This window comes from Prionailurus viverrinus, chromosome B4, assembly GCF_022837055.1.
Source record: "Prionailurus viverrinus isolate Anna chromosome B4, UM_Priviv_1.0, whole genome shotgun sequence".
Classification (NCBI taxonomy): Eukaryota; Metazoa; Chordata; class Mammalia; order Carnivora; family Felidae; genus Prionailurus; species Prionailurus viverrinus.
Genome location: NC_062567.1, coordinates 60795112 through 60809294, shown reverse-complemented (window position 1 = coordinate 60809294; position 14183 = coordinate 60795112). Strand labels below are relative to the sequence as shown.

Genomic DNA, 14183 nt, shown 5'->3' with positions numbered 1-14183 from the left:
CCTCACTTATGTGAGCTCTGAGTTGACACTGCACTCAACGGGGGTGCCTTGAAAATACTTTAGAACTTTAAGTGGTAAATGCCTGAGCATTTTCCCTTTGTTGCTTTTGGTCAGCTGTGTCATCATTTGGGAAATGTCAGGGTGGAGGAACAGCCAGTGCTTCTTCATTAGGCCCCTACTGGGTTGTCAGGTGTCCCACCACTGCCACTACCATCAGTAAGAACCAGGGTCTAAGAGGGGACTTGCCTCCATTCATGACCATGTATACTGGTATTAGCCCTTTAAAAATAAAATAAGTGTGTCATACATTCTGAAAAAACTTCTTAGAGACGAGGTGAGGTTGGCTAAGCCCTACAAAGATGGCAACAGAATTTTCTTTTAACTCTTCGTTTTGACTTGTTTTTAAGCCACCTCTTCAGTGTGTCTGTGTAATGTGATTATAATGCTTTATATCTTATCAAGAGTCTTTGATCGTATATCAGCACTCCGGCTTGAGGGCCTAAATCTTCAGATCCAGGGATTAAGAGAGAGGAAGGGAAGGAGAGAGGGAGAGGGGAAAGATGAAAAAAAGAGGGGGTGCCTGGCTAGGTTGCTCGGTGGAGCATGTGACTCTTGATTTCTGGGTTGTGAGTTTGAGCCCCATGTTGGGTGTAGAAATTACTTTAAAATGAAATCTTTAAAAAAGAGAGGGAGAGAAAGAATATGTGTGTTTTATAGGGAGAATATTCCTTATTTTGAATTATTAGACTCATTAGAGAAAGGGGTGCATTGAAATATTTATTATAGGTAAGATGAGTCATTCTGGACATTAAAAAAAATCAAGGGAAAGGATGGTGGGTCACAATCACAAAAACTTTAATTTAGTGACTCACTGTAGTGGTTTTACAATTACCCTGCCCCTTAGGCCTGCCCTTCCTGCCCAAACTTCTTCCCCTTTAGGAGAAAAACCATTTAGGAAAATAAACTCACGTCCCTCTGAGTATAGCATTGACTTCTATACATACATGTGACATTCAGTTGGAATTTGACCATACAATTTTCAAAGTCTTTTACAAATTTTGAATTTATAAGTGCAGTACAGCTTGCCCTCAAGGGCTATGGAAAGTAAGATTTAGTATTTTCCATACATTTCCAGAAATTACTTGGACCTTGAACTAATTCAATGGATTAAAGTTGTGACAGATATTTAGTTAAACTAGAGACCAATTATTTTGAATAAAAACTTAAATATTCAGCCTTTTTTATTACTTTTATTTTCCTGAGGGTCAGGAATAACCAACTGCCAGCTTATAGGGGTCCATGAGGCTGAAACAAGAACATAATAAAAAATCTGAATAAATGAGTGTTAAATGCTTTATCTGAGGGTGATGTCTGTGCATGCTTGTGTTGTAATGGTGATCCTGATGTCATAATGAATTCATGATTCAGATGGAACCTTTGAAGGATTTAATCAATATAAAGTGCGTATTGCCATTGCTTCTGCTAAGTTTGAAAGAAATATTCTGTGAAAAATGCTGTAATTCTTTAGTTCTCTTCCGGCTCAAGGTTATCCTTAAGATCTACATCTTTGCTGTTGCTACTGTTCTTTAGGCATATTCAAAACATGAGTGAGATCAAGACTGACGTCGGACGAGCTCGGGCATGGATAAGACTGTCTCTAGAAAAGAAGCTCTTGTCCCAGCATCTCAAGCAGTTGCTCTCCAACCAGCCACTCACCAAGTAAGTGATAGCCTCTTAGACATTTCTGCTTCTGTGACCTGTGTGTCTGCAAAGCAGATTGCATTAGCTGACAAACTGGCTTTTTCAGCATGAATTGTTGATTTCTGTGCACCTGCATTCTTTCTTTCCAACAGGCATGTGTTTTGGACACTCCATGGTTTGATTTTACCTGAGAGGGCACACCAGACGTCACAGCCAAAGGCTAGATTGCTCTGTTCTCAATCAGAAAACTAACTAATCCACACAGGCTGACAGTAACATCCAAAAGACAGGTTGAATCTATGTAAACCATTTATATCATATTATAAAGATCACAACAAAACCTGAAGTAGTGGGAAAAAAAAGTCCACATTAACGGGTTTCTTCTGAGAGTCATGCCAGTGCTTCCATTCAATAGTTTAGAGCCAGGAAAACCAATTGAGTACATGTTAGTTAATTGTTAACTGTTTTGATAGGTTTCCCTTTACTGCATCAAGAAACCTTCTTAGATTAAATACATCATCCATATAAGATACACGTTAGAGTTAATTTGAAGGCTGAGGACGTAGTTCTCTAGAGCAAAGGTATGCAAAAAATTCAACAAAGATCTCAAACTTGACAGTGTGTTGGAATCTTACGGTAACAATTCATTCTGTAGTTTTGCATTTGTACACATCAGCATCGGACTGCTTACCATGAGTTTTAATATCCAAAGAATAGATTTAATAAAGAATGCAAAGTGAATTATAGCCTGTGAACCTGATCTTGTACTCTAAAACTGGTTACTCCCCTTACCCATCCCCTCCCATTATAAATCATTCATGGCCACTGTTGCCAAAGTACAAAGAAGAAAATTATAATGATCACTTAAAATCCTACTACATAAAGGTTGGGCACCTGGGGGTGCCTGGCTGGCTTAATAGGTATAGCATGTGATTCTAGATCTCAGGGTCATGAGTTCAAGCCACATATGTGGCATATGGCATAGAGTTTAAGTTTACATACATATGTGGCATATGGCATAGAGTTAAGTTTACATATACATGTATAACATGTATACATGTATAATGTATATGTATTACATGTATATGTATATGTAATGTATATGTATTATACATTATATATGTACGTATGTATGTATATATGTATGTTGCGTGCCTGGCTGACTCAGTTGGTAGAGCGTGTGACTCTTGATCTCGGCTCAGGTTATGATCTCACCGTTCCTGAGATCAAGCCCCGTGTAGGACTCCATGCTGACAGCACAGAGCCTGCTTGGGATTCTCTCTCTGCCCCTCTCCCTCCCTCTATCTTTCTCTCTCTCTCTCTTTCAAAATAAATAAATAAACATTTTCTACAGTTTAAATAAAAAAAATAAAATTTTAAAAAATGTTAAAAAAGAATAAATTCCTACTGCATAAAGGTAAATCTCAAGTATTTCACATGTTTTCTTCTGTACTTCTATGCATGTTCTCTTACTTAAGATTATACTATATGTATTTAATATACCAAAAAGAAAAAGAAAAAAAAATGAAAGACTAAAGAAATGAAGAAGACAAATGACCAGATACTGTGGATGTAAATAAAGACTTACCTTCATATTCTCATTCAGTCAATATCATTCAAAGAGTAAATATTTGAGCATCAGGCTCTATCCTAGGTGCCAGGGACAGTTTTGAACCAAATATTGTTCTTGCCTTCATGAAACTTATATTTATCATGTGAGGGAGACACATAATAACATCACATAAATGGTGATCATTATGATGAAAAGTCAAATAGGGCAAGGGGATTAAGAAGGGTTTTGAGGGCCACCTAGGTGGCTCGGTTGGTTAAGTGTCTAACTCTTGATCTCAGGGTCGTGCATTCAGGTCCTTTGTTGAGCTCCACACTGGGTTTGGAGCCTACTTAAAAAATTAAAAAAAAAAAAAAAAAGATCATACTATATGTACAATTCAGTATCCTCCTATTTTTGCTTAGCATTTTATAAACATTTCACTATATTGTAAGAGCATAAGCTCTGAAGACTGAATGCCTTTGTTCAAATACTGCCTTTACTGTTCACTTTTCTAATGACTTTGGACAAGACACTTAACTTTTTTTGTGTCTCTGTTTTCCCCATCTATAAAGTGAGAGTGCTGGTAGACTTACCTCATTGGAGTAGTCATGAGGATTAAATGTATTAATAACTATAAAACACTTGGAAAAGTGCTTAAATGTAAGTGCTTAATAAAAATTATTTACTATTTTTAGTAGTAGTTGTGTTGTTAAAACTCTTTCTAAACTTTTTTTTTAAGACTTTTTTTTTTTTTAATTTTTTTTTAACTTTTTTTTAATTTATTTTTGAGACAGAGACAGAGCATGAACAGGGGAGGGTCAGAGAGAGGGAGACACAGAATCCGAAACAGGCTCCAGGCTCTGAGCTGTCAGCACAGAGCCCGACGCGGGGCTCGAACTCACAGACTGCGAGATCATGACCTGAGCCGAAATCGGCCGCTTAACCGACTGAGCCACCCAGGTGCCCCTCCTAAACTTTATTTTTAATGCTCACATAGCATCCCAATGTATGCATATGCCATAATATATCTTTCCTTTTACAAATAACTTTTTTTTTAAGTTTACTTATTTCTTTAGAGAGAGAGCACGTGCACATGCACACACATGCCAGTGGGGGGAGGACAGAAAAAGAGAGGGAGAGAGAATCGCAAGCAGGGTCCTTGGTATCAGTGTGCAGCCGGACAGAGGGCTTGACCTCATGAACCGTGAGATCGTGGACTGAGCCACCCAAGTGCCCCTACAAAATAACATTTTAGTGGTCATTCATGAGTAAATTTTTGCCTATATTTCACATTATGTTCTTAGGACAGAGTTCTAAAAGTAAAATTAATGTGTCAGAGGGTATGACTGGTTTAAAACAATAATTACCAACAAACTACTTGCCTGAAATTTTCAGCCCCATCAGCTGTAAGAATGGCTATTCATTGCACCCACACACACACTCCAACCTGGTCAGTACCAGTTAGCACTTTTTAAATCTTTATTAGTTTGATAGACAAAAATGGATTCATGGAGGTTTTTTCCTTTAATTGCTAGTTAAGTTACAAATGTGTCATTAACCATTTGTATGTGCATTTTTGTAAATTGTCTCTTCTTTCCAGGTGAAAGTTTCTACCTATACTGATTAAGTGAAGGTGTTTATTTTTAATGCAAGACATAATGAAAAGCATGAAAACTATACTATTATTTTGTGCTTGTCTTACCCGTTCCTAGGAAGCTTTATAAGCGTTATGCTTTTCTACGGTGTGAAGAAGAAAGAGAGCAGTTTCTTTACCATCTTCTTTCCCTCAATGCTGTTGACTACTTCTGCTTCACCAGTGTGTTCACCACTATCAGTAAGTCTGGAGAACTGGGTATTATTATTAGGTGAAGAGTTGCTCAGGTGACAAATGGAATAAGAGTTTATACTTTGAAAAGTGAGATATATGGTAGTTCAGTGAGGTAGACACTGTGGATGAGGTGGGCCCCAGACCTCTGTGTTGGAATGAAGGTTGTGCCCCAGCTTCCAGGGGTGCTGTGGGAGGGTGGCCCTCAGCTGTCAACCCCCATGGGGAGTCCTCACCAGAACAAACTACCTTACCCCCAAGATGATCCCTCCTCGCTGGTCAGCCAACATCCTAGGATGATCATAGGGCTGCCCTGGAAATTACCATGGATCAGCTGAGGACTTCACTGTGACTGCATCACAGCTTAACTTCTCTCTCAGCCCATCCTGCTTTCTTCCTCGGGTGGTGATCCCAGGAGGAACATCCTGCATGCAGATTTCTGACAGTCTGCTTCCCAGGAAGCCCAGTCTGCAGTAGGAAATGGGATGGATGTTAAAAAGGAATCTTTTATTAGGGATGTCTGACTGGCTCAGTCAGTGGAGCATGCAACTTTTGATCTCAGAGTGATGAGTTCAAGCCCCATGTAGGATCTAGAGCTTTCTTTAAAAAAAAAAAAAGGAATGTTTTATTAAACAAATGGTCCAGTATCTTACACAAAACACATAAAATTTTTAAAAACCAGCATACTGAAATAAACGTATAGAACTGTGAGCATCATTAAACTTTGATGATTCAGAAAGACTTCAGGACCTTACTGGATGATGTAGGTATATAGAGGGAGGAAATGCTGACTGGAGATGTGTTTCTGATAGAAAGTCGAATTACAGCATTTATTCTGTTCACCATTACTAATTCTTTTAAAAAAAAAAAATATTTGAGAGAGAGAGAGCACAGTGGGGGTAGAAAGGCAGAGGGAGAGAATCTCCATGCTAAGTGTGGAGCCCAGTGTGGGGCTCATTCTTACAACCCTGGGATCATGACCTAAGCTGAAATCAAGAGTGGTGCGCTCAACCAACTCAGCCACGCAGGCATGCTACCACTGTTTCTAATTCTTATGTGCAGTGGCCCCCCTTCCTCACTTGGAGAATTTTTACTTTGTGTCAGTTAGGAATTGTGGTTAGCTGCAAGAATCAGAAACTTGGAAAACAGTGCTGTAAGAAAATTGGTAGTTTTATATTTCTTACATAATGAGAAGTTTCAGGATAGTCCACAGTATGTTCACAGACCCAGGGTCTTTGTCCCTCTCTTCCTAGACCGTTCTCAGTGGGTGCTAGCCATCTCATGGTCATAAGATGGCTGTTCTCAGTCCACCTTCTAACAGGAAGAAGGAAGAGTGCCAAGGAGAAAAGGGTAGAATCTGTGCTAGGAAAACAATTTTCCCCCCAAATCCCAATAATTATAACATTTCACTAGCCAAAAACTTACAGGTTTTGGCTTTCTAGTGTCTGACAGAGGCAGACAAGAAAAAATGGAGTTGAAATGGGTATTGAGCCAACCAGTAATAGCTGTCAACTGTCTGTTAGTATCTAAACTTTCAATCAGTTTAGTAAGTTACTGCTAGTATAAGAAGCTAACAAGGTATATACAGTTTTCAAAGAGAAGAAATAGCAGAGGTAGTTAGGACTCCTAAGATCCTACTTGTATCTATATATTTCATGTAAGTAACTCTTTGAATTTGAGGAATTAAGATCTTCATGAAAGAAATATTTTTAAGTTTGGGACTCCTGGGTGGCTCAGTCAGTTAAGCGTCCTACTCTTGGTTTTGGTTCAGGTTATGATCTCACAGTTCATGGGATCCAGCCCTACATCAGGCTCTGCACTGACAGCACGGAGCCTGCTTGGGTTTCTTTCTCTCTCTCTCTCTGCCCCTCCCCTGCTAGTGCGCATGTGCACGTGCTCCCTTGCATGCTTGCTCTCTCAAAATAAACAATTTTAAAAAAGAAATAGTTTAAGTTTAATAATATTACTCCTTTGATACTTTACGTAGTCCCTGTTGTGAGTCCGTGGTCTCTGCAGCCACAGAACTGCTGGTCCTAACCCCCCCCCCTTTTTTTTTTTTTGTAGCTTTTCTAATCCTCTCAGTGAAAGGAATGAGAGAAGCCTCTGGCACCTAAAATAAAGTCTTGCACTAACCTCTTCTGCTTTCAGTTTCAAAACTCATTTGATTCTGATGATTACTAAACCATGAAAGTGTGGCCTTTCCTCTGACATTTTCCTTTCCTTCGGCTAAAATAAAAAGACAGAAAGGGAGGTTTTATTTGCCCAACCTAAAGAAAGTCTTCTATATAAAATTAGGGAAATGAACCGTTTATCCCATTCATTTTCCTCATCTAAGAGTGCATTGAACCGTGAGCTCATTCTCTGAGGCTGTATCTGGGCACCTTGTACAATAAATGTGTGTCATCGGGTGTGTAGATCATTCAAGGAGGGAGGGGTTCTAATACCCCCTCTTATGACTAAATGAGTAGAAATCCCAAGGATGCCAACAAAAATTGTACCTTGCTTAAAAACAAACAACTACGGCTCTGAGGGATAAAAATGTGTTAGTGTGTTTGAGCCATCCCCCTTTTTTAAAAGAATGGAGGGAGTGCTTAATGTCTATTTTGAATTGTCCTACCTTGTTTGAGCAAAAGGCAGTGATAGGACAGTGACATCTAGTGGTGTCCCTTTTGAAGAGCCTTCAGAAGGAAGAGGTTTCACACAGATCTCTTTCCACCTCTTGGTTCTTTCCCCCAGGGCCCAGGGCTCCTTGCACGGGAGTCACCTTAATAGCTTTCCAAATTGTGATTTATAGACTTTTATGTCCAGAATCGCATTGTTTATTACTCTTGGCTTTGCATATTGTGCTGTAAAATTGGAATGGGAACATTCTGAAGCATTGTCCAAGAAAATTAGCAACAAAGGGATACAAAGAGACATTCACCCCCTTTTGCATATGAAACCAAATCAGCAGCCATGCTCATGTGTACTTGATTTTGGAACAAAATTGAAACATTAAAGCAGGGATGCCTGGCTGGATCAGCCAGTGAGGTACGTGATTCTTGATCTCAGGGTTGTGAGTTTGAGCCCCATGTTGGGTATGGAGACTACTTAAAAATAAAATCTTTCAAAAGACAAAGGAAATAAATAAAATATTAAAGCAGTAAAAATTCTATATAGCAGTCAGTTCTGGTGTTAATGCCTGAGATTTTTTTTTATAAATGTAAAGATTATGGGGGCACCTGGGTGGCTCAGTCGATTAAGCATCTGACTTCGGCTCAGGTCATGATCTTACCATTTGTGGGTTCAAGCCCTGCATCGGCTCACTGCTGTCAGCGCACAGACTGCTTCAGATCCTCTGTCTCCCTCTCTCTCTGTCCCTGCCCTGCTTGTGTTCTGTCTCTCACTCAAAAATAAATAAGCATTTAAAGGAAAAAGGAAAGAAAAGCAAGGTTATATACATCACCACGGTAATACTCTGCATGCCATGCATACCTGGTGACATATATACCATGGAAGCCATCACAAGTGTTGGACTTGTGGTTTATAAACTGGACCTCCTATTTCTAGACTGGAAGAGGTGATCTCCTCTTTTTAAGTACTTGTTGATCATAAAGAACAAACTATCTGTGAAAGCCAACAGAGTCCTTAATAAATATTTGTTATAGCATCAGGAGATTTTTTTTGTAATGTTTATTTATTTTTGAGAGAGAGAATGCGCCAGTTGGGGAGAGGCACAGAGGATCTGAAGTGGGCTCTGTACTGAGAGCAGAGAGCCCAATGCAGGGCTCGAACTCATGAACTGTGAGATCATGACCTGAGCTGAAGTCAGATGCTTAACCAACTGAGCCACCTAGGTGCCCCAGTATCATGAGAATTTTATTGTAATTTTTAATTAACTTCAGCATGATTTCTTTCAGTGATTCCCTATAGGTCAGTGATCATCCCCATCAAAAAGCTGAGCAATGCAATCATCACATCGAATCCTTGGATCTGTGTATCAGGGGAGCTAGGAGACACGGGAGTAATGCAGATTCCAAAAAATCTCCTTGAGATGACTTTTGAGGTAAGTTCAGCTAATACCTTTCTTAGCAGAAAATGTCTTACATAGTTCTACACAAGGATTCCAGTTTTGCTTTTTTATTTTTCCTCAAATCAAATAATATAAAGGAGTACTCAAGCATGCAGGATCATTTTTGTGAATATAAACCTAAAGTTTTAAACACAATAATTTGTTTTGTATTTTTACTGCGATTAATTTTAATTATTAGGCTGTATTTTTCTACTTTCAGTGAAATACTTTTGGACTTTGCAAGGTCCTATTCCATGATTCCCAGTGCCTAGCACAGAACCGGGCAAGTAGGGAGCATTCAAGTCCATGCTTTTCCTCTCTTCCTGACTGTCAAGTGCTCCCTGCCTGAACCTGGACAAAAGGACAGGAGAGCTGACATACATCCATGCTTCTGGCTTGTATACCATATGGTGGCATTTATAGATTAATTCTATAAAAATACCTCTCAATATTGTAGTCCATTTTCAGGTCTCACCTGGTGAAGTATTCCCTTATCTCTGAGCCCACATGCAGGTTGATCCTGGCATGCAGGAAGAAGACAAATATGTGCTCTTGTTTCAGGAGGGAAGTAGCACTAACTGTCCTCTTCTATTCTTTATATTCCTTATGGAATAGCAGTTTCCACTCCATCATAACACCCCCAAGAACCTGTTTTGGCCCTGTTTATCTAATGGACTCACAGCCAGCCACCTGTATATAAAAGATTAAAACCCTTGTCTTTTCTTTGACTAGCAGGTGTGGAACATAAACTCTATATAAGTCCCATCATTATTGTTTCCAGACGCTGTCTCATATCTGTCTCCTTTTCCATCTATCCTGCCACAACTAATTCAGGATGCCATCCTCCCTCACCTGGATTGCTATGATGCCTTCTCTCTCACCTTCATACAAACAAGTGAAGGGCTTTAAGAACTCATAGCTCTGCTCTTCCTAACCATACATAATCAGTTGGGGGGTCTGTGATATTTTATCAGAGTTTAAAAGTCAGATTTTAATTGACATTTATTTTTACTGTCCTGTTATCATTGCTTTCTTTTTTTTTTTTTTTAATGTTTTATTTATTCTTGAGAGAAAGACAGAGCATGAATGAGGGAGGGGCACAGCAAGAGAAGGAGACACAGAAGCCGAAGCAGACTCCAGGCTCTGAGCTGTCAGCACAGAGCCCAGTGTGGGGCTCGAACTCAGGAGCCATGAGATCATGACCTGAGCCAAAGTCTCAACTGACTGAGCCACCCAGGCGCCCCTCATTGCTTTCTTTTGTACTTGTCCACCAAGGGCCAGGAAGGACATTAATAACTATACTTGTTTTATGATAGCTTCAAAGACTTCTAGCAGATGAGGTTTGAAGTCAGTTCTGCCTTAGTATTTGTTAGAAACAGAATTATAGCCATGTCCGTGATTTTTTTATATCTATAGTTGTTTTCCTGACCACACTGTAACTGAATCTAAATATCATCCTTTTGCCACTTCTTTTTTTTTTTTTTTTGTTAACTTTTATTTGTTTTTGAGAGACAGGGAGAGATAGAGCATGAATGGGGGAGGAGCAGACAGAGAGGGAGACACAGAACTTGAAACAGGCTCCAGGCTCTGAGCTGTCAGCTCAGAGCCTGATGCAGGGCTCGAACCCACGAACTGTGAGATCATGACCTGAGCCGAAGTCAGACACTCAAACGACTGAGCCACCCAGGCGCCCCTACTTTTGCCACTTCTTGAAATTCTTCTCATCCTAAAGGCACAAGTTCTGAGTTCCCCAGCTAGAAATAATTTTTCCTTTTCCAGTGTTTTTCTAGTACTTGCTTACATCTCTAGTTTGGCACCTTGTACAGTCCCCTCATTTGATAGTTAATGTCCATATGTCTCCTCTCTCAATAGATGGGATACCTTAGATGTGAATATATTTCTCTAGTGCAAAGCAGAGCCCATTATGCAGGATGGGTCCTCTGTAATTATTAAATTAGATGGGACCAAAGTGCCATCACTGAAGCTAAGAGGTAGCGGCGGTAAGATCAGGCACTGAATAACCTGTGGTCCTGTTCCTACAGTGCCAGAACTTGGGGAAGCTGACCACTGTTCAGATTGGTCACGATAACTCAGGACTGTTAGCCAAATGGCTAGTGGATTGTGTCATGGTCAGAAATGAGATCACAGGACATACTTACAGGTAAGTAAATGTCCTTGGGAGATCAGAACTCTTTGAGATTCTTCAGACAAGAAGAGGTTTAAGAACTGTTTTCTTTCTAAAGCTTTCTCCCTGCCTTCTGAATTTTAGTTTAGTTTTTTGGGTTGTTTGGTTTTGCTTTTGTTTATGGAATACAAAATTGCCCCCCAAAAAAACTGGTAAAAAAATTATGTTTGCTGTTAATGCTTAGTCCACAAGTGTTGGCAAAGAGTGATCTCTAATTAAAAAAAAAAAAAGAAGGTTGAACTAATTCATTTAGTAGAAAGGAAAGGATCTTTTCGACTCTACTAGTTACAGCTGGCACTCCTCTTTGGAAGTACTCTCCTCTTTTCTCCTATAACTGAACTCCCAAATTAACTTCCAGTTTGAAAATATTCTTCTCAGAAGATCTAAGCACAGGATTTTAATATAGACTAGGTATGCGAAAATATTGAATCATTTTAATTTGGTTTAGTGCAATAACAATTTGTGGCTATATAAGAGAGAATGTCTTTATTTTTCAGAGATTCATACTGAAGTGTTTTTAGGAATGAAATGTCCTTATATGCACAATGTACTTTAAAATACTTCAACAAAAAAATAGAGGCGCCTGGGTGGCTCAGTCAGTTAAGCATCTGACTTCCACTCAGGTCATGATCTCACATAGAGCCCCGAATCGGGCTCTGCGCTGAAGCTCAGAGGCTGGAGCTTACTTGGGATTCTGTCTCCCTCTCTCTCTATGCCTCTCCCCCACTCACACTGTCTCAAAATAAATAAACATTTTTAAATACTTCAACAAAAAATAAAAAGAAGCATATGGCCAATCATTAAGTCTAGGTGATAAGAATATGGGTATCTCTTATACTATTCTCTCTACCTTGCTGTGTGTTTGAAATCTTAAAACATAAATTTAAAAAACAATCCATAGGCACTAAAATGATGGGTTTCACCCATGATGTCATTTAAAGAATTCTGATTAAACTAGTAAAGTACTGGTGATTGAGAAGTTGTTTTTCTGACCTACAAGGTTCCCATGTGGACGATGGTTAGGGAAAGGCATTGATGACGGAAGCCTGGAGAGAATCCTTATTGGGGAATTAATGACCTCAGTGGCTGATGAGGATCTGGTAAAGCAGTGTCGGACTCCACCCCAGCAGAAATCCCCCACCTCAGCTCGGAGACTGAGCATCACTTCACTGACAGGAAAAACCACCAGTAAGTACTGTCCTTGTTAAATTTTCAGTGTGCCTCAGGTGTTGCAGGCATCATCTGGGGCCATTTTGCAGGAAACTGTTGCATTAATGAATTGTGGTAAGATTAAAAAGAAGAAAGCTGAAGAAAATTAATTTGGGCGAATGGAACTTAAAAGACAGGAGGGGAGAGAAAAGGGAAAAAATAAGGGAAGAATTAATAAATAATTAAAGGCCTGAAGAATTTAGGTTTAAAAACTGCGTGCTCTGTTCTAATTAAGCTATAAAAATATGAATAAATAATATTTTTACTGAAACTTAAAGGAGGAGGGGCATCTGGCTGGCTCAGTCAGTAGAGTATATGACTCTTGATCTTGGAGTTCAAGCCCTATGTTGGGGGTAGATTGTACTTTGGGGGAAAAAAAGGTAGCTGGGGCACCTGGGTAGCTCATTTGGTTAAGCATCTGACTCTTGATCTCATCTCAGGTCTTGATCTCATGGTTGTGAGTTCAGGCTCCAAGTTGGGCTCAAAGCTGAGCATGAAGCCTACTTAAAAAAAAAAAAAAAAAAAAAAAAAACCCTAAATGAGGAATAAAGATAGCTTATATTACAGTATTCCCAGAGAGCCGTATCTAGCTATCCAGAGCCCGTTGTTCTAAGAGAAAAATATAAAAATTCCTCTCCTTACCCCCATCGTCCTACAGAAATGATAAAATATGTAAAGGAGTGATTTCTATGGACAGGATGCTGTGCTTATATGCCATTTTTAATAGTACCATAAACTTCTAATTTATGCTAATGTGGGCTTTACTAGGCTGAATAATGTCTCCCAAGGGTATTAGATCCTAATCCAAAATCAGTAACGTTACTTTTTTTGAAAAAATCTTTTCAATTATTAAGTTAAGGATCTTGGGATGGGAAGATTATTCTGGATTATCTGAATGGGCCCTAAGTACAGTCACATATATTCTTATAAGAGGGAGGCAGACAGAAATTAGAAACACACAAGAGAAGACAGTATCGGCAGAGATTGGAGTGATAACAGCCACAAGCCACAGAATGACAGCAGCTACCAGAAGCTTGAAGACGTGAGCATACTCTTCCATAGAGCCTCCAGAGGGAGTGTGGCCCTGCCCTGATTTCTGCCTGGTGATAATTTCTGACTTCTGGACCTCCAGAACTATGACAGAATAGATTTCTGTTGTTTTAAGTCACCAAGTTTGCGATAATCTATTATAGCAGCCACAAAAAACTAATACAGAGGCAGTATGATTTAATGAAAAATTACGGAAGTTTATCAGTGAAGTGGTTTTATTTTAGCCATAGACAATAAAACCATAAGTAGAATAACAAGGGTACCTGAGAGGTCCTTAGTTTACTTAACAAAGAAGTTTCCCTAGATGTTTTTAGTCCCTATCCATTTATTAGCACATAGTGATATATTAATATTAGAATGATATAGTCTAAAAATCCCCCTTATTCTTTCTCAAATTATTCCCCTGATTCATACTTCCTTGTTGCCTTCAGAAGTAAAATTCACACCACACACACTGGAAAAACAAAAATTACAAAGACTGATAATACCAAATATTGGTGAAGATGGAGAGCAGTGGAATGCTTGGACATTGCTAGTGAGAATGCAAAAGAAAAACAGTTTGGCAGTTTCTTATAAAGACATACATACACTTAGCATACACTTGACACAG

At 39.2% G+C, this 14183-nt stretch overlaps 1 protein-coding gene across 7 annotated transcripts in view; it reads left to right on the top strand.

The window, feature by feature from the left end:
* DENND5B (DENN domain containing 5B) overlaps positions 1 to 14183 on the top strand; it is a 198650-nt gene that overhangs the window by 171235 nt on the left and 13232 nt on the right. For 5 of the 7 annotated variants that reach the window (XM_047866470.1, XM_047866467.1, XM_047866468.1 and 2 more), the window contains 5 exons: positions 1591 to 1719; positions 4966 to 5087; positions 8978 to 9123; positions 11172 to 11290; positions 12315 to 12502. In XM_047866470.1, coding sequence (XP_047722426.1) covers positions 1591 to 1719; positions 4966 to 5087; positions 8978 to 9123; positions 11172 to 11290; positions 12315 to 12502 — 704 coding nt within the window. Of the gene's footprint in view, positions 1 to 1590; positions 1721 to 4965; positions 5088 to 6659; positions 6666 to 8977; positions 9124 to 11171; positions 11291 to 12314; positions 12503 to 12938; positions 12950 to 14183 lie in introns of those variants that run through there. The other 2 variants (XR_007153926.1, XM_047866473.1) reach the window with 2 other exon arrangements.